General features: G+C 43.6%; 1 protein-coding gene across 2 annotated transcripts; it reads left to right on the top strand.

The window, feature by feature from the left end:
* Positions 1-26: 26 nt before the first annotated feature.
* vps35l (VPS35 endosomal protein sorting factor like) lies at positions 27-23,107 on the top strand. 2 transcript variants are annotated; one of them, XM_028567432.1, is made up of 30 exons: positions 27-223; positions 783-882; positions 1,000-1,182; positions 1,879-2,004; positions 2,133-2,157; positions 3,215-3,294; positions 4,622-4,750; positions 5,295-5,379; positions 5,465-5,521; positions 5,650-5,746; positions 6,954-7,001; positions 7,282-7,375; positions 8,274-8,474; positions 8,664-8,710; positions 9,554-9,665; positions 10,207-10,323; positions 10,421-10,474; positions 11,969-12,049; positions 12,167-12,229; positions 12,406-12,491; positions 12,574-12,654; positions 13,256-13,319; positions 14,046-14,144; positions 14,283-14,360; positions 15,156-15,270; positions 15,574-15,713; positions 16,254-16,419; positions 17,488-17,606; positions 19,893-20,042; positions 22,134-23,107. In XM_028567432.1, exons 1-30 carry the CDS (start codon positions 207-209, stop codon positions 22,230-22,232), a joined length of 2,913 nt encoding a protein of 970 aa, XP_028423233.1. In that variant the 5' UTR covers positions 27-206; the 3' UTR covers positions 22,233-23,107. The 2 variants fall into 2 exon arrangements, with proteins under 2 accessions (XP_028423233.1, XP_028423234.1); XM_028567433.1 differs by lacking the exon at positions 27-223 and adding an exon at positions 297-355.
* Positions 23,108-23,143: the final 36 nt, after the last annotated feature.

The raw sequence follows: 23,143 nt of genomic DNA, 5'->3' as shown, positions 1-23,143 counted from the left end.
TAACAGTTATTTAAAACGCATCTCAATTCACACTGTCGTTGTTACAAGTGGTAAAATAACACCCTCTTATGCATTCACAGTACCAGTCCTTACAGTGACAACAATACATATTTAACAGACCGCCCGTTTGAATCCAAAAACAGCGCTTTCCTAAAATCTGACTGCTATAACCAGGAAGTGCTGAGGGGGTCATATGATTGTAGAAAATGGCTGCGGTGCAGTGGTAAGATTGCTCTTTTCTTATTTAAAAATGCTCCGTATCATCGTTATAAATCGGCAAATCGTGTATTTATTGATATTGTGCTAGTTCTGAGAATGTCCACGCATTGCAAACGTGTGTTTTGAGAGCTCAATGGTAATGTAACGTCCCAAAATAAAATGCCAACTTTGTTTTGCATGTTTACATAACATTAGCAGTCAACTGCAGAAATTACCAAATGGTATTATATGGCCTTGAATGAAATACCCTCCTTGGCTCGGGTTTGGTTGTATAGTCAGGAAAAGCCTATATAGGAATGTGTCAAAGTTATTACACAGGTTTTATAGCACTCTCATTGGGTGACGTTTGCCACCACAGACCTTCATATTTGTGTTCCATGCAAGATCTCAGATCCTAATGGGACAATACAGTAGTCCGTGTTTTCAGACGAAAGAGTGTTAGCAGCATCAGTCGTAAATAAACAGCGTGCTCTCTCCAGTGAGTGTTCAGAGACTTCAGGCTGAATGTAACTGACCAAGGATGTCAGTAGAAAGAGCTGACAGTCTGTCTGTTGTGTACCAAGGCGATCCAGGGGGCGCAACTATGAGGCAGAGCTGCAGAGATGTCGTCCTGAGGCTGCTCTGGTTGACTTTGGAGACTACCATCCCCTCAAATCCATTATGGTAGACCATCTGCTGTTACCACTGTCTTCCTTACCGTTCCCCCCCTTCATCACAAACACCGCTTTCAGCTCTTTGTCGTCTCGTTAACAGCTCTGAACCCCTCTCCTCTCCACCCAGGTGACCGATACAAAGACCCGCCGTGGGGCTCGTAAAGGCAGCACCTCCTCGTCTTCGTCCTCCTCCTCCTCGGCACCCCCGGACCCCCTCAGCTCCATGCTGGATGGGACCGACCCCCTCTCCATGTTTGCAGCAGCCTCGGCCACTGAGACTCCTGCCATGGCACACAGCGCCTCCGCAGGGGTCAGTAACACTGCAGACGTACCTGTCGAAGCTGAGACAAGTGCCAAATGCCGTTTCAGGAGCTTTTCTACTCTCCGCTAGTCGATATATATCGAAGACGTAACATTTCCGGGATTGTTCAGGTGCCGCCCGGAAATACCGCCAGATGTCCCACACTTTCCAATTTCTTTGTGTTGGCGTTCTAAACTCTGGTGGATTTCTGAGGACTATGGTTAACTGCTCCTCAGGTCTCTGCAGGGTAAATCCAGACAGCTAGCTAGACTATCTGTCCAATCTGAGTTTTCTCTTGCACGACTAAAACAGCTTTTGAACGTACACATGCTCCACCAAAACAAGTTCCTTCCCGTGGCTATTTCACAGAGGAACCTTCATTGTGTCCGGGGCTTAGCGATTGTGATTGGTTTAAAGAAATGCCAATAAACCAGAGCACGTTTTTCTCCCATCCCGGAATGCCGTGCAGACTAGCCAGACCCTCCTCCGCAGCGTGTGGGGGAAGGTCTGGCAATGCGAGACTACTCTCTGACTAGAACCAATTAAATTGCACAGAGAAATGGGGAAACATTGTTTCGTTACACATTTATTAGTACCGACCATCTTCAGAAACTAACATGAGTCGAATGTTATTCACCACACACAGAAGTGGAAAGCAGATAATACCCAAACCTGTTTTTTTAAGGAGAGATGATGTGCTTCCAGGACCTGGGGAGGAAGAAGTGGGAGAAGGAGAAGGAGGAAGAGGTGGTGGGACCAGACTTTGAGCCCTGGTCCTTAAAACGAGGAGAGATCCTGGCCAGGTTCACCACCACTGAAAAACTCTCAATTGTGAGTAGAAGGGACAAGCTGTTCTGTTACTATAAACTAAAGGAGTTGGCCTAATTAGTCTTTGTGTACCCAGTCATGCTTTGTAAAACAGAAACCTAATTCCAATTTTTTTTTGTGTGTCTTTGTAGAATCTTTTCATGGGTTCTGATCGAGGTAAGACCTGCGTTTGTAATCATTGTAATAATTTAAAGGTCCCATGACATGACTCTTGGAATGCTTTTATATAGGCCTAAGTGGTCCCCTAATACTGTATCTGAAGTCTCTTTCCTGAAATTCAGCCTTGGTGCAGAATTACAGCCACTAGAGCCAGTCCCACAATGAGTTTTCCTTAGGATGTGCCATTTCTGTGTCTGTAGCTATTGAGGAGGAGAGTTGGAGGCAAGGTGGAGAGTGGGAGTGTCCTTGACCAACTGCCAATTTGCTCGTTTGAAAGCCATGATGTCTCTCTCTCATGGGTGGGCCAAATTCTCTGGGCGGGCAAAGCAGAGAAAGGGGAGGTAACCTTGCTCCTTATGACCTCATAAGGAGAAGGTTCCAGATCGGCCCATCTGAGCTTTCATTTTCTCAAAGGCAGAGCAGGATACCCAGGGCTCGGTTTACACCTATCACCATTTCTAGCCACTGGGGGACCATAGGCAGGCTGGGGGAACGCATATTTATGTTAAAAAACCTCATAAAGTGACATTTTCAAGCCATGGGACCTTTAATTCATACTTCACTTAACGGCATAAACTCACATCCTGATAAACCCACCGGACACTCCCCGCTCAGCACCAAACAGACACAGACAGACAGACACAGTTAGCAACTAGCCGGGGAACATAGTGGAGCCTTTCTTATTATATTGTGCACTTATATTGTAGGTGGTGGGCGTTTTCATCGCGGTTTGAGCGGAATTGATAACATATTTGTTTGCTTCACCTGTTCACCTGGGTTTTTTGGGGCTTTGACAGAGAGGGGTGGGGGGTGAGCATGGGAGCGAACACTTTCTGTGGACCGCCGCACTAACGCACTTATTTCGACTCACAAAGTAACTTTACATTTGGTAACTGCAGTGCTAGTTGTATTTTACGTGTGGAGGAATAAATCATCGCAATACAGTCTTGAGCGCGTCACAGTTATGCATCTCAGTGCTTAGAGCCGCAACGACAGAGTCTGTGTGTGTTTTTCCTCTGGTCGAAAGCTAATGTCACTCCTGTTGTCGCTGTAGGAAAAGCTCCAAGTCCGGGATCCTCCGCTGTGTCAGAGAAAGTTCGAACTCGCCTCGAGGAACTGGATGATCTGGAGGAGGTACGTTTTTTTTTCAAAATAAATGTCTATATATCAGAGTTTCAGCTCAATTGGGAGCATTCGTTTTAAAATCATATGCAATCCTAGTACTGTTAGAATGAAATCAGTCACAAAATGCTTTATTATTTGTGTTTGTATGAATACACATACAAACATTAACACTTTAAACACACAAAATGTCAGTTTCTGCCACTAGGGGTCTCTCAATCAAAACAATACCAAAAGACGGAGCAGTGACGTCATTGCAGTCAGCTTCTCCCGGTTAGGATTCCTTCACTGTTCATTGTTCATGAGGTTTTTACCGGGAGTTATCTGTTAACGAATTATACGCAAAAACAAACTGACCCGGTGATTTAAAGCTTTAATGCGTAACTTTTTGATATTAATGAACGTCCGTTACATTCAAGCCATTGCCAAATGAGTTGCTACAAAGCTGATTAAGACTATCAGCTCCACACAACTCTCCTTATTTCTCGGTATGGCTATGTTCAAAAAATGGTGTCGTCCGGCGACTCTCGCCTCAGCAATTCAAGTGAAGATAATGACATCTTCTAAAGAGTCCATCATGTTCTTTTAATCTTCCGTGTCCTCCTTGGCTACTAGCATCTGCGATCATGGAAGGCTTCTGTCATGTGGACGCGCCGACAGTTTACTTGTCATTACTTAGAATTCCTCATGAGGGTCGACCAAAACTACGCACTATGGCTTTAAACCGACCAAAGCACTGAATAAAGCAGTTTCACTATAAAAATCGGTGTTTCTCCGACACTGTTCGACAGGTTAGCGGAGGGGGCTGCGAGCCGAGACGCTACCAGCTCATGTTGTTTTCTCTGATAACTTAGGATCCAGACGTTCCGATGACTAAATTGCTTCATCCGGTTGAAATTTATAGTTAAAAATAAATAACCAAGATCTAAAAAGTCTTAAAAATGTGGCTTCACACTAGATAAGAAATGTCAATAAATGACAGATAACCACAACGCTGACGCATGCACACAGGGGATATGACGTCATCGACAGGCAACGGGGACCAAATGATGCTGACTGTGTCCTTGATTAAAATGACAGATTTCTCTGAGTTTAAACATTGTTGGAGACATTTGGGATACTGTAAGTACACAACTCAACAAAATATATGCGGAAAAGTTGAACATATTCTATCTTTAAAGGCACTTCCACTGTCTCTATTGGTGCTTACTGTAAGAAGGCTGCAAAATTCATCACCACAATAGAGTTTCATTGAAGTAAACATCATTCAAGCTAAGGTGTGTCTGTCTGCCTGCGTGCGTGCGTGTGTGTGTTTGTGCATGTGTGTGTGTGTCTGCAGGGTTCCCAGAGAGAGCTGCTGAACCTCTCCCAGCAGGATTACGCTAACCGCATCGAGGAGCTGAACCAGTCCCTGAAGGAGGCCTGGGCCTCGGACCAGAAGGTCAAAGCCCTGAAGATCGTCATCCAGGTGATCCAGCAGTCGAAAACACTCATCCCCCATTCCCCCCCCCAAAAAATGGAGCAAAAACACTAATTTCTTCATGTTCCTTCAGTCACAATCAGTGGTGGAAGAAGTATTCCGATGCTTGAAAGTACTTATAACGCACTGTAAAAATACTCTGTTACAAGTAGAAGGCCTGCATTGAAAATGTTACTTAAGTAAAAGTGTTCAAGTATCATCAGGATAGGAGGGTATTTTAATTCATAATACAACGTATTTTATAAACTACGTGTGTTTTGTGTGGAAGAAATTCTTAATTTGTAAAGTAACTAGTAACTAAAGCTGTCACAATGTAGTGGAGTAAAAAATAAAAAATTTCCCACTGAAATGTAGCGGAGTAGAAGTAGAAAGTGGCATGAAAAGAAAAGACTCAAGTAAAGTACAAGTACGTACTTGAGTAAATGTACTTCGTTACATCCTACCACTGGTCCCAATACCCACCTGTCTTACCTCTAGATTTGGATGTCCTCTGTGTAATAACATAAACACTGATCTGTGATCTGTGTTCCAGTGCTCAAAGCTTCTGTCCGACACCTCGGTGATCCAGTTCTACCCCAGCAAGTTTGTTCTCATCACCGATATCCTCGACACTTTCGGTGCGTAAAGAATCCTTGTATCTGTCTCTCCAGTAAAAAAAAGAAACATTGCAAGTTTTCTGACTGTAGTCTCGCTTGACTGTAGGCCGCCTGGTGTACGATAGAATCTGGACCATGTGTTCAGACCCACGACCCCTACCAGGTACAGAGAGGATCTTACATATCCAGTCGGATTGAATTTGAGCATTTTCGATTTTTTTTCTCTAGCTTCTGAGGTGATGGGTATATTGTCTGTGTCTGATTTGTCCGCTCGGCTCCCTCCTTCCTCAGACTCGTTCACAGTCGACGATGTGAATGACACGGCCAAGGAGACGTGCCTCAACTGGTTCTTCAAGATCGCATCCATCAGAGAGCTTCTGCCCAGATTGTATCCTTTTCTGCCATCAGCACAGCTTCAATGCTTTTACATCTGATCTCGAGGACTCTTCGCCGACGACCACAACTAATGTCAGGCCTCTTCTGATCCCGCTTTCTGACTCTAAATTTTCTTTCCAATCCTAAATTTTATCTTAATTTTAAAGTTTATCAAATAGTTAAGTCCAGAGTCCCTGCATCAGTCTACATCTCTTCTTATAACCTTACATATTACATGATGGAATGATTTAAAGGGATAGTTTGGATTTTCTTAAGTGTGGTGGTACTTCTCCATAGTTAGTGTATCACCTACAGTAGATGGCGGTCAGCAGATACATTGACTATGGATACCTACATACAACACCACTTTAAACAAATCTGAACTATCCCTTTAAAGGACAATTCCGGCGCAAAATGAACCCAGGGGTTAATAACACGTGGGTACTGAGTCGACCGTTCTCTGGGATATGTTTTCATGCTAATCGAATGGGACCAGTTTTACCGCAAACCGCTAATCAGCTTATCAAGCTAGTCATCGGGGCCCCGGTAAAGTAAAAAGAAATCGCTATTTCTATACCACTAACAAGGCTCAAAATAGAACCACACTTCCACGGTAGCATAATGAGGGTCCCTACATGTAAACCGAAGCGTTGAGAACTTTGTAAGTGTACTGTACACATCTTGGGAAAACAGTCACGACCCGTCGAACGACGAACGCCGTGCTTGAGCTATGTTACTGGTTACTGGTTGCACGGCGTTCGTCGCTCGACTGGTCATGACTGCTTTCCCAAGATGGCGCCACGTATACATGAACGGTACGGTCTTTCTAAACTATCTTTTTAATAAACCGTCTATACACTTACAAAGTTCTCAATGCTTCAGTTTACATGTAGGAACCCTCATTATGCTACCGTGGAAGTGTGGTGCTATTTTGAGCCTTGTTAGCGGTATAGAAATGGCTATTTCTTTTTACTTTATCCGTGCCTTGACTACTAGCGTTACAAGCTAATTAGCGGTTTGCGCTAAAACTGGTCACATTCGATTAGCATGAAAACACATCCCATAGAACGGTTGACTCGGTACCCATGTGTCATTAACTCCTAGGTTCATTTTTGCGCCGGAATTGTCCTTTTTAAGGTTGTCTCCATGACAACCCCGATCATCCAGTACGCACTCCTTACCTCATGTAGAATTTTGACTCTTTGACCCTCTGTGAACAGATACGTCGAGGCTGCTATTCTCAAGTGCAACCGCTTCCTGAACAAATGGTTAGTTTCCCTTATGGGCTTTATTAGTCAGTCTTTCACTTGTAAGCCTACCGTTTAATACATTTAGCTTCAGTGTTCTTCTGATATTCTGCCTTCACTTGCCCCAATGCCTTAGTTCAGCAATATTAGCTTTGTAGCATACTATACACTTTGCTCTTCTAAATTAAGAGTGACATTTTTGAGTTATTTGAAAGATTTTGGTATTAATACTTGTTACAATGGACCAACTGAATCGTCCTCTCTGTTTATGAGGGTTTTTTTCTCCCTCCACCCTTCACAGCGGTATTCAGGAGACGCTCCCTCGGTTGACAGCCATGATCAGAGGGATCGGAGACCCCCTGGTGGCAGCGTACACCAGAGCTTACCTCTGCAGGGTGGGACCCTTCTTACCTTTTTTCTCTCCTGTTTCTGAGCCATTTCTTACAGTATCTGTCTGCTGTTTGTTTCTGACGCTCTGACAGTGTTGTTGTCATTACTTAAAATTCCTCATGGGGGCGACAGAAACTACGCACTATAGCTTTATGGGCCCTATCTCGCACCTGGCGCAGCGCAAAGCCCGACACAACTGTCTTTGCTAGTTCAAGACCGACGCAGTTGTCAATTCCCCGTCCAGCGCCCGCATCGTTTAAACAGCAAATGCACCTGCGCCCATCTTTGCGCCCATGGGCGTGCTGGTCTAACAGGGTGGTGTGTTCAGGTGCATTCTTGGCGTATTTCTATCTTGAGGCAGCGGGAAGTGATCGCGCCATTGACCAACAAAATCCTGGTCTAAAGTCAATAGCGCAGCATTTCATTGTTATTTTAAATAAAATGCGCCCAGGCTCGTGCGCAGCGCGCCCACTATACTTGTTACACACACACACACACACAGGGAAGCGCAGCAGCACACAAACATGCAAAAGATTACAAATTAAAAATATTACGGTGCAAATCCACCATCATAATAGCAATGCGCCAAGGTCCAAACGCGCCTGGCTTTTAAAGGGAATGGGAGATGACACTTTGATTGGTTTATTGCATGTTACGCCCAAAACACACCTATGAATTAATGAAGACTCTAAGTACAACCCTTTTGAACCATGTGCCCGGTGCACGGACCCTTTTTTCCACCCTTAAACTAACAAAAGTGGATGTGGACACGCCCTAAACGCACCTGCGCCAGGCAATTCACGCCGTGCGATTAGATCATTAAAATAGGGCCCTAATGATTGGTTAAGGGGGAAAAAAAGAGATGTGGAGCGAGAGATAAGAGTGCTCTCTCTCTCCCTCCAGGTGGGCATGGAAGTCGCCCCCCACCTGAAAGACAGCCTGAACCGCAACTTCTTCGACCTGCTGGGCGCCTTCCGGCAGATCAGCAGCGAGAGCGTCCAGAAACAGCTGGTCCTGCAGAGGGTGGAGGTGCCCGAGTACCTGACGCTTTATTCCCCCGCCATCAGCTGGATCCTGCAGTGCATCGCCTACAGAGCTCCAGAGGCACGCAGTCACACACACAACACAACTTATTTAGCTTGCTTTTTTTTTTTTTCCAAACTGAAAGATATTGAATTGAATTGACAGAAAATGGCCAGCTTTCACTAGCTTTAGTGGAAAAGTCTCGCTCTGTCAAACCCCTTCTAAAGACAGAGGAAGTGTTTTTTAATGCTGTTTGTGTTTCCATCTTAGCCTCTGCTGACGGAGATGATGGAGAGATGCAAGAAGCTGGGGAACAAGTGAGTATTTTTACAGACAGTCATACTGAGGTGGTGTTGGTGAAAGGTAACATGCTACTGTACCAGAAGGACATGTCGTCATTGTTTTCAGGAGCAAAATATGTGTATAAATATACAATAATGATATTAGAGCCCGACCGATAAAGGATTTTTTAGGCCGATGTCGATACAAATATTTGGTGATTTTTGGCAGCTCCTCATCTGTCAGATCTCGGAAACCGGGACGGCGAATAACGTTAGCTCAACTGTAGCTAACGTTAATTGGTTGCAACCACACAAGGCAGCATCTGATCACTAACGTTAGTTTAATAACGTAGTTGCTACATTGTATCTCGCTTGCGAAACAATGCATCGACTGACCCTCCGATAGATTTCCGACACATTTTAGAAACTTTTTTAAACCAAGTTTATTTTTACAACGGACCTCATGTTTGAAATTTCTGAGATAGAAAAAAAATACATATTTGATGACGCTGTGCTCAGTCAACGGGCAACCTGCCGGGTTAATGCCCTCCTCCCAGCCAATCAGAATCGAGCATTCTTAAACGAAGTAGAATAAATTGCAATAATGCGCTGTATCAGTTTTTTGCTGCACCTCTAGTGGATATATGCAACCACTGACGAGGGTTCGCAGGAAGTGAACCCTTTTTTATGGGCTCATAAGTCCAAAATGATTTAATGAAAGTCCAGTTTATGGATCCAGAAATTGTTTGATATTAAACTGCCAACAAGTAAAACACATTGTACTTACCATCACTTTTACACAGCTTTTACTCTTTGTTTTAATGGTTTCTGGTAGTAGTATCACAAAGCTCCAACACAAAGTGTTCCTGTTTCCCATAGTGCTTTGCTCCTGAATTCAGTTATGAGGGCGTTCAGGCCAGAGTTTGTAGCAGCCAGAGCCACCGACTTCATCGGTATGATCAAAGACTGCGACGAGGCCGGCTTCCCAAAGGTCAGGAGACATGAACAGTTGTAATACTGTAATGATCCAATACATGTAAATATGTAAGGGAATATTCACAAACGTTCAATGTTGGCGTTTCGGAGAGTTACCTTACCTCATTAATTACAATGAGATAGCACTGTCATTACCTCATAAATTACAGTATTGCACAAATTGCACTCATATGTTTACTTAGAATACAAATGTTTATATTATTCACATATATATATATATATATATATATATATATATATATATATATATATATATATGCGCATGTAAATATGTTTATATGTATGTATGTTCTGGTATTTTCATTTTTTTATTTATTATTATTTCTTGTTATTCTGTGTGGATTGTTGTAACTGCTGTAACAGTAATATCCCAGTTTAGGATGTCTGTCCATCCGTCTGTCTGTCCGTTTTTTCGTCTGTCTGTCCGTTTGTTCGTCTGTCTGTATGTCTGTTCATCTGTCAGTCTGTTCATCTGTCTGTCTGTCTGTCTGTCTGTCGAAATATGAATGGAAGCTTGATTGTGGTCGTCTCTGCAGCATCTGTTGTTTGGCTCTTTGGGCCGCAGCGTGGCCTGTGCCGACCCTCCAGAATCGGAGAGACTGACGATCCTAAATGAGGCCTGGAAGGTTGTAACCAAAGTGCGCAGTCCTCAGGTACCGTGGGAATGATGCTGCTTTCACACAGCTGTTTGTTTCCATGAAAATATTCCGGTTGTGACTGTGTACGTGATTGTTTGTTTGTGGTTTCTAGGATTACGTCAACTGCGCTGAGATCTGGGTGGAGTTCACCTGCCGACACTTCTCAGTGAGTACAGATGGAACTCTTTTTATTATGTGGGATTTTTTTATATGATTTCTTTTTTTTTTTTTTTTAACCGCATACAAAACACACACAAACACATCCCTTCCCCCGGATGAACACCCCCATTCGTCACCACCACTTACTCAAAGAAAAATAAAAGACAAGCCAACGGAAAAAGCATAATTATTCAGTACAATAAAATCATGACAGAATAAACAGCTGGGAACATTGTATACGTCTCTCGACAGTCCATGGCTTCTTCTTCTTTCCCCATTTTCTAATGTAGACCTTCACTCTGGAAAACCGTTTATATGCCACCACCCTAGCCATCTCACAAGCCCACTCTTGGATTGACGGCACCCCTTCATTCCTCCATCCTCATAAAAGAATCTGTCTGGCTATCATTAAACTAGTTTTAGTCTTGCATTGCCAGACCTTCCTCCACAGCGCTGTGGTGGACGTTCCGGCATAGGAGAACAACTTGCTCTGGTTTATTGGCATTTCTTTAAACCAAATCACAATCCGCGGGTACGGTGCCTCTGCAAAATAGCCTTGGGAAGGAACTTGTTTTGGTGGAACATGTGTACGTAAGGAGGCGAGCTCTGGGATTGAAATAGCTATCGAGTGTGTGATGAGAATTTTACTCAAAAAAATATAATTTTGATTGTCGGGGGTTTAGAATCAGTCCCTCCAGAAAAACGCGATTATGCAATCGCATAATTCAATGCATAATCAGCCAAAGTCCGCATATTTCTGCTGGGGCTGCATTTTTTCAAATACGCCGCACTTTCGCCGCATAAATTGCCGATTTGCGCGGAAAATATGCGGGGATTGCATATTCCGCATTTTCGTTGCAAAAAAGTCACATGTGAAAGTTGAAAAATTTTGCGTTTACTTCACACAAGAGCAGCCATTTTCCCCTGTTGCCATGGGAACGTTATGAAGTGACGTAATTACGTGACGTAATTACGCGACGTGAACATCATCGAAAAGCAGGGTGTTGGGGGAAATGTTTTTCTCTTTTTCATCAAACCTCGGAAGTTCGGGCAATTTCATTGCATAAAATTGCATAAATATCCCACATATTCCATCGCATTTTTTAAGAAAACATGCCGCATAATCAAGGATTTTTGCCCGCAACAATCACAAAAAACCTCCGCATTTTTCTGGAAGGACTGTAGAATGCCAACACAAAGAAAGCGGAATGTGAGGGACATCTGGCCGGAGCTCCGGCGGCACCGGAACAATGTAGTAAATGAAACGTTGATATAGACTAAACTAGTCTGGACCCATCTTCTTGTCCATCTGGCTTAGGATCATCTTGGGCTGAATGGAACCCGCAATCCATATGTTAACACGTATCCCAGTCCAGAAATTCCTGGACCTTATCACAGGACCATAGGACATGAATTAATTGGCCATCCTCTGTCTATTACATTTCCAATTATGTAGACATTTAAAGTTTCTAATCACCTTTCCTTTCCCTCTTGCTCTCAGAAACGTGAGGTCAACACGATTCTGGCTGACATCATCAAACACATGACCCCTGACCGGGCGTTTGAGGACGCTTATCCTCAGGTTAGCAGCTCATTGGCAACCAGGACCAATTCGGCCCGTTCCCTTGGAAGTGAAGCGTTCCCACTCCTCCCGATGTCTGCTCTGTAGTGACTCTGTCTTGTTTTGTTCTTGGTCTAGCTGCAGTCAGTGATCAGGAAGATCCTCACCTACTTCCACGACTTCTCCGTCCTCTTCTCCATGGTGAGCAGCAACCACCGCTAAACACACACACACACACACACACACACACACACACACACACACACACAATGGAACATTTGCACTCTGGAGACCTGAAATAATCGATGACACGTGGCTTTTATTGCGCCGCAGTTCCACAATGTGCCCCAATGTCCCCCAATGTTTCTGTTTCCCAGGAGCGTTTCCTGCCGTTCCTGGACATGTTCCAGAAGGATAGTGTGAGGGTGGAGGTGTGCAGATCCATCATGGAGGTCTTCATCAGGTAAGCAACACCTTTAGACTTAATAAAGACCAATAATGTAAAACTAAATTTGGACATTAAATTGGTCTGCATCTCCCGGCAGACACCAAGTGGAGCCCACCAGAGACCCAGTCATCCTGAACGCCATGCTGCACATCTGCAAGACTATGCACGACTCTGTCAAGTAGGGTCTTTTGTGTGTGTGTGTGTGTGTGTGTGTGTGATTACTTCCATAGTTGTTGTCTTTTAGGCTCTTCAGAAAATATTTTTTAATGTGTAATTATAGTTTTTCATAACTAATTATAGGTATTTAGTATTTATAGTCCCATAGTATGCTCATTTTCAGGTTCATAATGGTATTTTGGGTTTCTACTACACTATGTTTACATGCTTGAATGTTCAAAAAAACGCTTCTGTGTCTTTCGCATCCGTGCTTTTGGCGTCTCTGCACTGTCATTGCAGCCGGGGAATGACTGTAGCGGTACTTTCTACCTATACATAGTATAGTTGTGACATCACAACCATACAGAAGTGGTAACGGCTCATTTAAAGGCACAGTTTCTGAATACGGGCTCTGTGTATTTCTCTGTGTAATGAGCGTTTTGATAGTTTCCCAGTATTTATACAGCACCTCGACCTGCTTTATAATTTACAAAAAAGGCATGGAAATCTTACGTTTTACAATGTAGATTGTTAATAAAGACAGAAATTGAATTGAATTGAAGTTTCTTGCTCTGCCCGGCGACAGCCTTCAGTCAGTCACCCATCTGCTCTCTGTATTGCAGTGCTCTCACTCTTGAGGATGAGAAAAGATTGTTGGCTCTGCTGATCATCGGCTTCATCCGCATGGTGAGACTCTGGAGACTTTAGTCCGTGGTTTAGAAATAAGACTAATGGTGGCCGGGTTGGCTCAGTGGGTAGAGCAGGCGCACAAATACTTGGAGGTTTATGTCCCGACGACCTGTGACGATTTTCTGCATGTCTTCCCCCTCTCTCCGCTTTGTCACCTAGCTGTCCTGTTAAATAAAGGTGGAAAAACCCCAAAACTAATCTTAAAGAAAATTAAAAAAATAAGACCAATGTTAATTTCATAGTTTCTTTATTTAACTTTTTAACATCCATACTCATAATATTTTCAAACGGTTCTGAAATACACTTTTTTAATTTTTTTTAAAGTTATATAATTTCCTTAAAAAAGCTGGGCACGGTAGTTTTTAGAAATCATTACTAAATTTGGAGGAAACAGTGTATTTGTTGGGGACTACTTTCTGCTGCGGAGAAATACACATTTGGTGCTCTTGTGAGTACTTCCGGCAGCAGGACGGTGTGTGTGTGGGATTGACTAAAATAAAACTACAGTGCCCACGTTTATGGTAATGAGGAAACATGTCACTCGGTACACATCACTGATGTTTTCTCACTTTTTTGGGACAACAATTAAGCTCTATGGCACATTATTAATACAGTTCATCATTTACATTGATTTCTTTAAGTAAATTTCATTTAGTTAAAGAACTCTTTTCTCTCTTCTTCCACTCGTATAATCTGTTTTTGTTTTCCCATCATTGTGTTTAGGTGTGTTTTGGGCGTGACTTCGAGCAGCAGTTGAGTTTCTGTGTGGAGGCCAGAGCCACCTTCTGTAACCTGGAGTCAGTGATGGTGCAGCTCATCCATGTCAGTCCTACACACACACACACACACACACATCCATGTCAGTCCTACACACACACACACACACACACACACACACACACACACACTCACTCACTCACTCACTCGCGACATTCTCAATGTTCATCTTGTTGTTTCCAGACGGTGAACCAGCTGGCAATGGAGACCAACCGGGTGATGAGAGGGAGTCACTCCCGCAAAACGGCGGCCTTCGTCAGGGTGAGTCAAACCATTTATTTATGTCCACGTGAAGAACAATGGTACAGGGACACACACATTACAGATGCAGTACAATGCATAGGCAAACTCATGGACCAGTGGCATGCCAGCAGGTCTTCACAATAGCACTTGGCATGAAAATTTCACTTAATATGAGTTCCCCCAGCCTGCCTATGGTCCCTCAGTGGATAAAAATGGCGTAATTCTGCATCAAGGCTGAATTTCAGGAAAGAAACTTCAGATACAGTATTAGGGGACCACTAAGACCTATCTAAAAGCATCCAAAGAGCACCATGTCATGGGACCTTTAATAAGCATAATACTAAGTCCTTAAGGGTATAAGTAGCAACGTCTCCGCCATATGTGGCGGCTGCCAATAACAACAGATATGGCACAATACTTTGCAAGCTGTTTAGCCCTCTTTTTGGCCATCCCAAGTTGTTGCAGCCCTCCTACTACCAGCCTGTGTGTGTGTCCTAGGCTACCAAATATGAAAACGAGTAGTCTGCAACCTAATAGCCTAGCTCTGAGATGGTGTTTAGGAGTGGTTGGTATTTAACTACCTTGGTGTAGGAAGCCTCCTCCATGCTGGAATCAAAGGTGCAGCCTACCTCCAAAATGTAGGACTCCTCATTGACAATAACAACATCTGGTGTGTTGGCAACCAGATGTAAGAAAGTGCTAGGGTTACTATTGCGTCAGCATTGCCCCTTAGGTACGAGGAAAAGTTGAGCCCAGTGTTGGCTTCGGGTGTCCACTCCTACTTCAGACTGCTCTCTTTCCCCTCTCCTCCAGGCGTGCGCTGCCTACAGTTTCATCACCATCCCGTCTCTCAGCAGCATCTTCAGTCGTCTCAGCCTCTATCTGCTGTCTGGTCAGGTTGCGTTGGCAAACCAGTGTCTCTCCCAGGGTGAGCAGCTGTTTGATTTCACATTTCAGACAAGGAGTCAAATTCAAGGGCACGTTGAGCATTTTGTGTTTACATTTTTGAGGTGACGGATAATTCATTTTGCTGTTACAGTTCTACTTTTGTTATCTTCCCTCCTTTCCTCTCATTCCACTTCCCTTGCTTCCTTTCTTCTGTTGTTTCCCTTCTCTCCTTTTTCTCTCCTTTCCACGTTACCACCCGTCCTCGTTGTGTCCTTGTTACCTCGCTCCCTGCCTCCCTACCTCGCTTTTTCCCTGTCTCCATCCTTCTTTCCACACCTAACAGCGGATGCTTTCCTGAAGGCGGCGGTCAGTCTACTCCCGGAGGTCCCTCGCTCCATCAGCGTGGAGGGGAAACTTCGAGGGTCCGAGAGCTTCCTGTTGGACTTCATCAACAACTTCCTGGCTACGCTGCTGGTCGTCCCGGTAACACAATTCCTTTCCTTAGCCTCTCAGAGCAGAAAGATGAGGGAAATCATCCTAAGGGACTGTTCGTTATTTATTTCAGGGGCCACCGGAGGAGTTTTGGGATCTTTAGTCAAAATAGACCTGACCCCTCCCCTCGCCACTAATAATTTTTCTTTGACCCAATGATTTGGAAAAAAGGCATGACCCTCCCGCAACTATTTATCAATACCCCTTTATCATGACCCTCCTCTCAACAAAGAATAAAAAGACATGACCCTCCCCTATTTTCCTCTGGTGGTCCATTCCATAAATACTAAGCTGAAACTTTTGGCTTTTCCTCATTCCTCTGTTCCTAAAAGTGTGTGTGTGTGTGTGTGTGTGTGTGTGTGTGTGTGTGTGTGTGTGTGTGTGTGTGTGTGTGTGTGTGTGTGTGTGTGTGTGTGTGTGTGTGTGTGTGTGTGTGTGTGTGTGTGTGTGTGTGTGTGTGTGTGTATGTATGTGTATGTGTATGTGTATGTGTGTGTGTGTGTGTGTGTGTGTGTGTGTGTGTGTGTGTAGGACCATCCAGAGCATGGCGTGCTCTACCTAGTGCGCGGTCTGCTCAACATGATCCAGGATTACACCTGGGAGGACAACAGCGACGCCAAGGTGCGGGTCTACGTCAGCACTCTGCCCCTGCTGGCCGCCATGAGCCAGGAGACCTACCTCTACTCCATCCCTAAAGGTACGGGCAGTAGGTGATTTAAAGGGGCGGCGCCATCCCCCCCTTGTTAGCATCCATCCATCTTCATCCGCTTATCCGGGGTCGGGCTGCTGGGGCAGCAGCTCCAGCAGGGGACCCCAAACTTCCCTTTCCTGAGCCACATTAACCAGCTCTGACTGGGGGATCCCGAGGCGTTCCCAGGCCAGGTTGGAGATATAATCCCTCCACCTAGTCCTGGGTCTTCCCCGAGGCCTCCTCCCAGCTGGACGTGCCTGGAACACCTCCCTAGGGAGGTGCCCAGGGGGCATCCTTACCAGATGCCCGAACCACCTCAACTGGCTCCTTTTGACGCAAAGTCATACAGCCCATAAGGGTTAGCAAAATGACCAAAATGCATGCCACTTGTTAACTTGCCTGCCCCCTACGGTGGCCGAACCCCGAAATTAGCTCTTAGTATCTCCATCGTTTACACGCAGCTGTTCTAGCCACTCCAATATTAACTTTGGTCTTGTTGCTTTGCCTGGCGCGTTGTCGTTTTAATTCGCTTTTTCGCTTCCCTGGCGAGTAATCTCCCCCTGGGATTCGTCACGGTGCCACTGAGTATGTTGTATGAGTTGTATTCTTATTAATGGTGGATATATGGGACACATCTATTAACGTTAAAAAAAAAAAAAAATAACAGAAATTTCAATCACACACCCTATTGCACAGAAGACTCTGACGTTTTGTTGACGAACAAGCCTATCATATATCATATCATATACTAATAAAATGAGAGTACAGTACATGGGTTATGCGTTGATTATGTAAATGACCTAATTTTCTTCAACACCGCCCACGTTTGTTTGAATTTCTTTCTTAAAGGTGACAACCTTTTTTTTTTTCTGTTTTTCAGACAGAAGTCCCTAATCCAACAGAGGTTCCATTCTGTATACATTTAAAATACCATGTTTTAAGGGTTAAAAAAAACAAAACAAAAAAGGTTACTTCTCCGCTTCATGACGAGAGGATCTACATGTGGTTCGTAGAGGGGTTTGATGTGAGCATTCTCCAGCTAAATTGCTCTTTTTCCTCTTTCCCTGGTCTCAGTGGACTCCAATGAGACTCTTTACGGAGGAGACCCCAAGTTCCTATTGGAGATCAACAAGCTGAGCGAGACTCTGATTGGACAGGTTCTGGACCATCTGAAGGCACTCGGCCGGGACGAGGTGAGGCACAAACGGCTCGCTGCCACCGGCGACACTGCAGGGTTTTTATTTTATTTTTCCTCAGAAGCTAATTTCGATCTCATAACAAGACCCAAACAGAATCTGCAGATATTTTTTATTTTTTTTCAGAGAGAGAAAAGCTGCAAAATTTAGCGGGCTGTTTTTCTGCTTGGGGTGAAGATGTATTAACATTCTGAGTTAAAACATTTTTTTTAGATGTCTTTATTTAAAAGGCACAACGCACATTAATCAACATGAGTACAGAGTCCATCATGTAAATGTGCCAGATTTAGCCATACATGCTAATTTTCATCTGCATTCTCTAGCACAGTGGTTCCCAACCTGGGGTCCGGGCACCCCTTAGGGGGGCGGCAAAGATCACAGGGGGTGCGCAAGTCTTTATCTGGTTTAAGGTTGAGGTAAAAAAAAAATATTTGCACATGTTAAATTATGATAATACACTAGAATATATAATGTATACAAAAGTCTGTATAAAAACTATATATTTTTGTTCTCGCTTAAAATTGGAGGCAGGCTACTTAGTAGGCCAAACCTCCGGGACCTCTTAACCTGTTGACCCTTGCTGTCATCAGGTCAGCTGCTAGCTGCTATCATCCTCGTTTTTCCTGCCGCCACGGCATCACTATTTTATGAAGGAAACATGGTGGAGAAACGTAAAAGTGCTGATAACTCCTTTGTATCAAAAAAGAAAGTAAGGCTCTATCTTGAGAGTTACCTCAACTTCGGTTTCGGGGCTCAGCTTTTCTTAGACATAAGTGTGGGGACGCCAAGGAAAAAAGGTTGGGAACCACTGCCCTAGCAAGTTAATGGCTGAAAACAATAGATACGCTACAACAATACAACAAATGCACATAAAACAAGAAAGACATAGGCATATACAAGTACAATGACACAACCGCTGTTCCAGATCATGACTACTGGCAGGTTGAGGGCATGAGAAAACCATAACACAAGTATCATACACAGCAGACACAGGTAGAAGCGCATAGGCGCACATTAGAACGCATCAACAACACATAAGCCCACACAGAGACACTGCTGTAGCGATAAAGACAAACACATTATTCTGGATTATGGCAGCATAATTTTATGTTTAAATAGTTTAAATTCTGCGGAAAGTTTAGCGGAAAATTCTGCTGGATTCTGCGTCTGCAGATTTCGTGTGGCCCTGCTGTTAAAGGTGCTGTAGTTAAGATTGTGAAGATCCAGGACGTAGCCAAAAAATGTCAACATCGACAACTTCTCAGTTCCTCCCCCCTTTCCGCTAAAGCCCAAAACGTTCTCCTATGCCTAGGGCTGGGCGATATATCGATATTAATATCGATATCGTGATATGAGACTAGATATCGTCTTAGATTTTGGATATCGTAATATCGTGATATGACCATAAGTGTCTTTTCCTGGTTTTAAAGGCTGCATTACAGTGAAGTGATGGACTTTTATGAATTTACCAGACTGTTCTAGCTGTTCTATTATTAATGATTATTTATCTAAAATCTAAGTGTGAAGATATTTTGCGAGAGCACCAACTGTCAACTCTAGAATATATCGTCGCAATATCGATAGAGGTATTTGGTCAAGAATATCGTGATATCTGATTTTCTCTATATCGCCCAGCCCTATATTAGAAAATATGGGACGTAGAAATAAGCGCTGAAAATGTGTAGAAGAAAAATTTAACAATTGAAAAAGTTGGAAAAAATTAAAACAAACTGAAAAAAAGGCGTCAAAAACGTCGAAAAGGTTGACGGGAAGACAACACAAGGGTTAATCAGAATTTATTTTTACATTTTATTGTTATTTGAACAGCTGAGCATTGAACCAGGTGAAGAAACCTGTTTATTATTTATTCATTTGATTTTGCAGCTGTTCACTGAAATAGCCGGTTTCTATGTGTGTGACATGTCATATTTGGCTTTGACTTTGACTGAGCATTTGCGCTCACTTTGCAGAAAAAATATCGGGATATATATCGTATATCGATATTCAGCCAAAATATATCGGGATATGACTTTCGGTCCATATCGCCCAGCCCTACCTATGCCCCTGCCCCCACAAGGGAGAATGAATGATGTGCATGAGCAGTGATTGACATGCGATTAGCCCCTGATTGGTGCATCTGAACAGGTTGCGGTGGATTTCTGCTTCATGTAGTAGTACTGGAACATAGGGCCAGTTTCAGCAAATATGACAGAAAGTTAGTTTTATAAGGCTTACCTACTGCACCTTTCACTAAAACGCCCCTTTCTTCTGGCCCGCTTGCAGCAGAGCACACGGCGTCAGGGCGCGCTGGCCTTCTCCCTGTTCGGCGTGCTGCTGGCTCACGGCGACCTGAGGAACAACAAGCTGAGCCAGCTGGCCGTCAACCTGTGGAACCTCAGCCACAAACACGGATACTGTGAGACCCGCGTCTCGGTGAGTCCTCAACCCATTTCCCAAGCAGCTGCACCCAGATCAGCATCACTTCTTTGGGGGTATCTGCAGTTGCTTCATGTCCCTTAAATCAGTATGACCTTAGCTGAAAGGTTATGTTAAGTCAATAAACCGTAATCGTTTATTAAACTATTGAAATTGTGTCATACACAAAGAAAATAAGAAAACCGGACATGTTTTCATTAACTTTTACTAAATAAAAACACAAACCATTTCGATCCAAAAGTTGTTTTTTTTTAAACGTAGAAACATGAACAAATTATATCTTAACGCTCCATAAGTTATTTGAAGTATGTACATTTTTTGAATATATTCATATGCAGAGTGTAAAGGCGTTTTTTTTTTTTTATGTCACCTGCAGTAGAATAATGTCACATGGTTTTGCACCGGACGTCACATAACACGATGATGTCATGACGTGTGAGACAAAAAACGTTCTTTTGCAAAAAGATGACTGCTCTAGCTGCTATGGTTTTTATGTCAGATCGATGTAAACAGGGTCGTGTAAACAATAATCTCCCGCGGCGGGAGGGTTAAATGTAGAGATGTTCCGATACCATTTTCCCTTCCAGAAACAGATTCCGATACCTGAACTTGCAAATCGGCCGATACCGAATACCGATCCGATGCCAGCGTGTTAAAAAACACGTATATGTTTAAACAGCTGAATACTACTATCCCTGTATGGCTGTGATTTGATTGCTGTGTTTATTGTTGGGCCTGACTCGGGTTAAACTCTTTGTGAAACATGAACAAAAGCTAACGGCGAACGTCCTAGAGCTCTCTTTCATTATCTAGTTCGACAGTGAGCCATAATGGAAAAAGAACGTAAACAAACTACTTTAAAGTAGTTTTTTCGGGCGCCTGGGTAGCTCACCTGGTAGAGAGCAAGTGCCCATGGAGGTTCACTCCTCGACGCAGCAGCCGCAGGTTCGACTCTGCCCTGCGACCCTTTTCTGCATGTCATTCTCCCTCTCTCTCATCGCTTTTTATGTCTTCAGCTGTTCTATATAAATATAGGCCTAAAATGGCCAAAAAGAATTATATAAAAAAAAGTTTAAATAAATAAAAAGTCGTTTTTCTTCTGGGCTAAATTACGTGACATCGGATCACTGCTTAAACTCCAGTAGGCTACTTGCCGAGGCTTTCCCGGTAACGGTATCAGTATTGGAAACATCTCTAGTTAAATGTATGCTGTACTTAGTTCAGATTTAGGGCCCTATTTTAACGATCTAATCGCACGGCGTGAAGCGCCTGGCGCAGGTGCGTTAAAGGTGTGTCCAAGTCCACTTCTGCTAGTTTGACGGAGGAACAAAGGGTCCGTGCGCCGGGCGCATGCTTCAAAAGGGTTGTACTTAGTGTCTTCATTAATTCATAGGTGTGTTTTGGGCATAACATGCAATAAACCAATCAGAGTCATCTCCCATTCCCTTTTAAAGCCAGGTGCGTTTGGACCTTGGCGCATTGCTATTATGATGGTGGATTTGCACCGTAATATTTGTGTGTGTGTGTGTGTGTGTGTGTGTGTGTGTGTGTGTGTGTGTGTGTGTGTGTGTGTGTGTGTGTGTGTGTGTGTGTGTGTGTGTGTGTGTGTGTGTGTGTGTGTGTGTGTGTGTGTGTGTGTGTGTGTGTAACAGGCATAATGTGTGCGCGCTTGTGCATGAGCCTGGGCACATTTTACTAATGCGCTGTTAAAATAACAATGAAATGCTGTGTTATTGACTTTAGAACAGGTTTTTGTTGGTCAACGGCGCGATCTCTTCCCGCTGCCTCAAGATAGCAATACGCCGATAATTCACCTGAACACACCACCCTGTAAGACCAGCACGCCCATGGGTGCACAGATGGGCGCAGGTGCATTTGCTGTTTAAACAACGCGGGCGCTGGACGGGAAACTGACAATTGTGTCAGTCTTAAACTAGCAAAGACACTTGCGTCGGGCTTTGCGCTGCGCCGGGTGAAGGATAGGGCCCTAAGACATTTATTGATCACGAAAGGGGAACATTACATTTTCAGTCATTTCAGCGAACATGCTTAGCCTCAGCGACTTCCTGTCTCGTCTCTGCGCTGCAGGTTCGGACCCTGGAGTTCATCAAACACCAGGCTCAGCAGGCGGACATGAGCCACCTGTCAGACACGGTCCAGCGGCTGGCGCTGCAGTCCCGCACCTGAACCTGAACCTTGCTCCACGACCGCAGGAGAATGTTTCTGCGCCAAGGTTTGTGTCAATAAAAGATAACAAGAAGCACAAAGAAGAAGAAAAAAATGCCCGAATGTGTTTGGCGTGAGGACACTTTGTGAACATTTCAAGGGGTGTGAAGATTTCATTTTACATTTCAGCATTAAATATTTACAATCAGTTTGGACCAATATAAAAAAAGAGAGAGCTCTTCTTGTGCCAAAATGTCTTGTTTTTTTGCACTAAACTTTAAAGAAAATTCTTTCAAGTTGAGTTCATTGCTGCTATATTAAGTGTGAAAATGTGGGGGGGTCCATTACATAAAGTAAACTACAAAACCCCTAAATGAATGATCACGTGATTCAAAGTTTGCGAAGAAAGGAAAAAAATGATATTTCTCTGCATGTTTTCTGGCCTTCTGTCTCGAGTCACATGAGGGCGATAAACGAGCCAATAAGCATCAGATCTTCAGCAGACTTTCAGCCCAATTCTTGTCGTCCAACTGAAATGGCTTCAAAGTCTGAAAACACACCGCCACGGTGCTAAAAACTAATATTTTAGCAGTGGTACGTCTTTGTCACTACTGCACGTTTTGTTGTAATTTTCAAAGAAAACTATCAACTTATGCCACAACAGTTCTTAGAATTGCAACATCATCTGGCATCACACACAGTTTCTATCGTGTTAATATTATCGGTTTAATAATATCGTTTAACATGTACTCCTCATGCATTTGTAGAAAATAAACATTCATCCTGCTTTGTATTTACAGTAAATTACCAATCTAAGTATGAATCTATTTGTAACCCTGTCGTTTAAAGTGCAAAGCTAATGTACCAATTGCTTATTAAATATCTTATGAACTGGACTGTTTTTTGTGTATATATATATATATATATATATA

Source organism: Perca flavescens, chromosome 21 (genome assembly GCF_004354835.1).
Source record: "Perca flavescens isolate YP-PL-M2 chromosome 21, PFLA_1.0, whole genome shotgun sequence".
In the NCBI taxonomy this organism is placed as follows: domain Eukaryota; kingdom Metazoa; phylum Chordata; class Actinopteri; order Perciformes; family Percidae; genus Perca; species Perca flavescens.
This window is presented reverse-complemented; position numbering and strand designations above follow the sequence as displayed.

What these genes read in the sequence shown, in the direction of transcription:
- vps35l (XM_028567432.1), top strand. An exon ending in CCTCTACTCCATCCCTAAAG is followed by an intron (nt 16,420 to 17,487) that starts GTACGGGCAGTA and finishes CCCTGGTCTCAG; the next exon opens with TGGACTCCAATGAGACTCTT. An exon ending in ACTGTGAGACCCGCGTCTCG is followed by an intron (nt 20,043 to 22,133) that starts GTGAGTCCTCAA and finishes TCTGCGCTGCAG; the next exon opens with GTTCGGACCCTGGAGTTCAT.